This window comes from Sapajus apella, unplaced genomic scaffold (assembly GCF_009761245.1).
Source record: "Sapajus apella isolate SASKATOON/1434 unplaced genomic scaffold, GSC_monkey_1.0 scaffold51, whole genome shotgun sequence".
Taxonomy (NCBI): domain Eukaryota; kingdom Metazoa; phylum Chordata; class Mammalia; order Primates; family Cebidae; genus Sapajus; species Sapajus apella.
The window spans coordinates 13,333,832-13,338,658 of NW_022436991.1; the positions used below are offsets into that span (position 1 = coordinate 13,333,832).

At 54.1% G+C, this 4,827-nt stretch overlaps 1 protein-coding gene across 1 annotated transcript; it reads left to right on the plus strand.

Annotated features, from left to right (window-relative positions):
* Positions 1-717: 717 nt before the first annotated feature.
* On the plus strand, positions 718-1,454 carry CUNH16orf82 (chromosome unknown C16orf82 homolog). Its single transcript, XM_032243002.1, is given in 2 exon segments — positions 718-976; positions 979-1,454. Coding segments are annotated over 2 exon segments (651 nt in total). The 5' UTR covers positions 718-801.
* The last annotated feature ends 3,373 nt before the right edge of the window (positions 1,455-4,827 follow it).

Below are 4,827 nucleotides of genomic sequence, written 5' to 3' on the forward strand. Positions count from 1 at the left end.
CAGTTTCATAGTGTTGGGGTCCAGTGCATCAGGCTACAAGCCCCTTTTGCAGTAAGAGTGCTCAGCCTGGTCGGGAATCCGAGGTAAGAAAGGGGCAGGGCAGGGCATGTGACGAGGTCGGGAAGGCCGGACCAGGCCAGAGCCTTGATGATCTGGCAAGGAATTGAGGTTATACTCCTGACTGCTTTGTTCCCTTCTGTCCTCAAAACCACTCTGCAGGCCTGGTGTGGTGGCTCACGCCTGTAATCCCAGCACTTTGGGAGGCTGAGGCAGGTGTAACGCTTGAGGTCAGGAGTTCAAGACCAGCCTGGGCAACATGATGAAATGCCATCTCTACTAAAAATACAAAAATTAGTCAGGCGTGGTGGTGGGCACCTATAATCCCAGCTACTTGGGAGGCTGAGGCAGGAGAATTGCTTGAACCTAAGAGGCAGAGGTTGCAGTGAGCCAAGATCACGCCATTGCACTCCAACCTGGCGCCTGGTGACAGAGTGACACTCTTTCTCAAAAAAAAGAAAAGATCACACCATTGTACTCCAGCCTGGGTGACAGAGCAAGATTCCATCTCAAAAACAAACAAACAAAAAATATTTAAACACACACACACACTCAGCAAGCAGGCAGAGACTCGGGAGAGAAGAAACTCGGCTCAAAGGGAGCTCAGCTGGGACACACACCTGAGGCCCCTGACCTGACGTCTGGCCACAGGCTCCTCAGAAAGGCTTCCGGGAGGGTAACCCCCACCCACTCTGGCCATGAGCCCCTTTGTGCCCCACTCCCACCCTCCAGGCCAGGCCACTGATGTCACTGGTGACAGGACAGCATTGTTCTCCCTCCCACCCCCACCCTCACCTCACAAGCCCCATCACCATGGGAACTGAGCCAGCCAATCAGCACACAGAGTTTTCAAAAGGCAGCCTTATATACGGAGTCACCTCTCCCCAGACGGGCCTCCGCCAACATTCAGAGGCCTCCCAGTCCCCCTCCCCCTGGATAAACCACTTCAGCTGTCCCCCATTTTCCTCGAGGGAGAAAAAGGGGAATCCTCTGTCCGGAATGCCCAGGAAGGAGAGCCAAGCCTACAGTCACCCAGCTTAGAGCCCCGGCCCCCCGCGTGGCCACGCAGTGCAGGAGCAGCTCAGGAGCCCCGGAAAGTGTCCAGCAGCAACCTCAGCTTCACCCAGAGCAGCGAGAGCCATGTGTCCTGTGTGCAGCACCCCCGGCCGGAGGACTGCAGCCACGCCAGCCTGAGCAGTGGGTACGCAGGGGACAAGGAGGGCAGTGACATCAGCTTAGTGGGCAGCCGCCGGAGGGTGCGGTTGAACAGAAGGCTCAACAACCCCGCGCCCAGCACCCAAACGAGCCAGCTGGGCTCCACAGACTCTCCCAGCTGTCTAAAGAGCCAGCTGACTGGCCCCGCCCACAGCACCAAGCAGACTGGAGGGCAAGAGTGAGGCCAGCCTGCTGGGCAGCGGCAGCGGCGGCCCGTCCAGCGCCAGCCTGTCCAGCACCAGCTTCATCAGCTTGGGCAGCAGTGCCCTCACCTACCAGGTAAGCAGCGGGCTGCTGACTTCCATGGCCAGCCTGCCCTCCACCCAGGCCAGCAGCCGTCAGAGCATCGGGCTGGAGGGCAGTGCCCAAAATGAGCAGAGCAGCCACACCACTGTGCAGGAGGACAAGAAGGGTGGCAACACAAAAAGCAGTGAGCAAGTCACCAAGGGTGAGCAGCCTGCCCATGCGTGCGTGCCTCTGTGAGCATCCTCTCCAGCAGCCAGGGCCTCTCGGAAAGCGGCACATGGCCCCGTGAACCCAGGCTGCCCCCAGAGTGGTTATTCCCAAAACAAGTAGGAAAGGTCTTTTCAAAAGCACACACTGACTGTGTGGACCATCAATGGGCAGTCCCATCTGTAGCAACAAGCGTCAGCGGGCAGGCCACCTGTAGCAGGAAGGACCTATGCTGACCCCTGTCTATCCTGGGAATGCAGTCCGTGAGGAGACTGTCCATACTGAGAGCCACTATTGATAGAAGAACTGTAGTGTCAGGATTCACCAATGCTGAGGCCACGTGTGTCAAAACAGCAAGGGGTAATGATATCAAGACTGTGAACCTCAGTGACGAGCCATCTCAACAAGATCCATCCAGGGCAAAACCATCTGTAGTCAGCAGCATCCTGGTGGGACCGCCTATACCAAAACTCATCAGTGGCGACAGCTGTTCTCAATGGCAAACGCTGACGATAGTAAGAACTGTCGCGAGTTAGAACCTTCAGTGATGAAACCATCCTAAATGATGAACGCCGTCTACAACCAACACCAACCAGGACGAGCTCAGAAGAAACAACCTGCGGCTGTGGTTGGGAATGTCCATATAAGAACCATCTGCCATGAGCGTCATGCTTGGGAGCCATGTCTATGGGAAACTCGATCCTGGCCAAGCTCTGCACCACATGCTGTCCACCACAGCCACCGCCCGCAGAAGCACTAAGACAGCCACGGTGCTCAGGAAGCACCTTCATGACTCTGAGCTCCCCCTAGAAGCACAGCCCAAGTGACTGTCACCAGGGAAGGGCCATCAGGAGTGGCCAAGGATGCCACCAGCCCACAGGGAGGAGGTCTAACGGGAACATTAGAGGGTGGTGTAAAGGGAACTCCATCCCTGAAGAGCGCCAGTCTTTTTTTTGAGCACCAACTCTGGTCAGCTTCAGTCCGGAATCTTCCCCGGAGCAAGGGCTTCCTGATGCCTCACTCATGTCAAGAAAGGAGGCCAGGAGCCATCCTGTGTTCAGATAGCTGAGACAGTGACTACGATCGCAGGACAATGTCATGACAAGCGCTTCATGGTGACAGAGCCCAACCCAGCCAGGAACGGCTGCCACGGGGAAGCTCTGGAGACTTTCGTGAGCACCGCCTCGGTGGATGGGAAGGCCAAAGTCTCTGCCCCCTCTTACTGGGGACACAAAACCCCCTCCCCGGGCTGACCTCACAGACATTGAAATGAGTCTGTCCACAAAGGAAAAGAGGCCAGAGGCCACCATGAAGACATCCACTAGGTACCAGAAGGAAAGCTGAGGGGCAACAAAGTTAATAAAATGTGTCTGGAGAGGTCACACGTGTGTGGGTCTGTGTGTGCTTTCCCGGCCGAGCTCACAGGAGGGTGGGCCACAGACACACTGAAGAACCATGTCAAGAGCTGGGCGTGGCTACCGACTCTGCCACTGCTGAGCTGGCCATCTGGGCAAAATACTTAAACTTTCAGAGCCTCGGTTTCCTCATCTGGAAAATGGGGACAGTAACCCCTATTTCATCCATAGGATGGTTAAGTGGATTCCACGAAAATGTATATCAAGTACCCAGCAAGGGACGGGTACTAAAGTAACGTATTTCTTTCCTTTTTCTTTTCTTTTTTCTTTTTCTTTTTTAACTTTCAAGTTCAGGGACACGTGCAGGATGTGCAGGTTTGTTACGTGGGTAAATGTGTGTCGGGGGGTTGTTATACAGATGATTCCATGACGCAGGCATTCACTGTAGTATCCATTAGTTATTCTTCCTGATCTGCCCCCTCCTCCCACCCTCCACACTGAAAGGTCCCAGCGTGTGTGGTTCCCCTCTATGTGTCCATGTGTTCTCATCATTTAGCTCCCCCATCTAAGTGAGAACATGCAGTACTTGGTTTTCTGTTCCTGCCTTAGTTGACTAAGGATAATGGCCTCTAGCTCCACCCATGCCCCTGCAAAGGGCATGATCTCATTCTTTTTTATGGCTGCATAGTACTCCATGGTATATCATTTTTCTTATAGGTAAAATGGGCACAATGGTTTCTGTCTTGCTTCACTCACAAGCACAGAAAGGCTAGTCACTGCTAATATACAGAAAAAGTTTTTGACCAAAACAAAGAAAAAAAAGCCACTGCGTCTGCTGGGAGGTGAGATGTTTTGGCAGAGGGTCCTGGTTTCAGGAAGGAGTTACTGGTTCTGGGTGTGAGAGCACCACATGTCTTCAAGTATAAGGACCCCTTTTGAGAAGCTTCTCCCCCACTTTTCTCCAGACAAACTCACTCAGCAGGGCCTGAGCACCCATGACCCAGGGCAGACAAGAAGGGCTTCCCACCTCCACCCAAAGAGCCTTAGTCATGTGGAGTGACTATAACAAAACACTATACACTAGGTGGCCTACAAATAGAAATTCATCATTCACAGTTCTGGAGGCTGGGAAGTCCACGATCAAGGTGCCAGTGGATTCGGTGTCTGCTGAGGGCCCAGCTGTGCTCCTAGACAGCCATCTTTGCACTGTGACCTCACATGGTGGAGGGGTGAGGGAGCTCTCTGGGGTCTCTTTTGTGAGGGCACTAATCTCATTCACAGGGGCTCTACACCCATGACCTGATCACCTCCCAAAGGCTCCACCTGTTCATACCATCACCTTGAGGGAATAGATTTCAACATAGGAATTTCATGGGGACACAAAAGTTCAGTCCATAACACCAAGGGAGCCCTGTGTTCTGCAGACAGATCTGGGAGAAGCTTGGCCACCTTATTTCCCCCCAGCATAGCCCTCCCCTCCCCTAAGAACCTTTGCTAACTTCCTCATCTCAGAGGAGAAAGTAGAGCACACGGAAGTTATGGGCACAGCGGTGTTAGCCACCTGCACATCGGACCCCCTCAGCCTGGAGGCCACAGGCCCTTCAGACACAGCACGGCCAAAACCAAGATGAGCACGTCTCCCTGACTGCCTCTTTCATGTCCCTTCTCAGCAGATGGCACCATCATGCTGCATTTGTCCAAGCTGGGACGTCACACTTGAGTCCTCCTCCCCCTGCCTCAGCCTGAT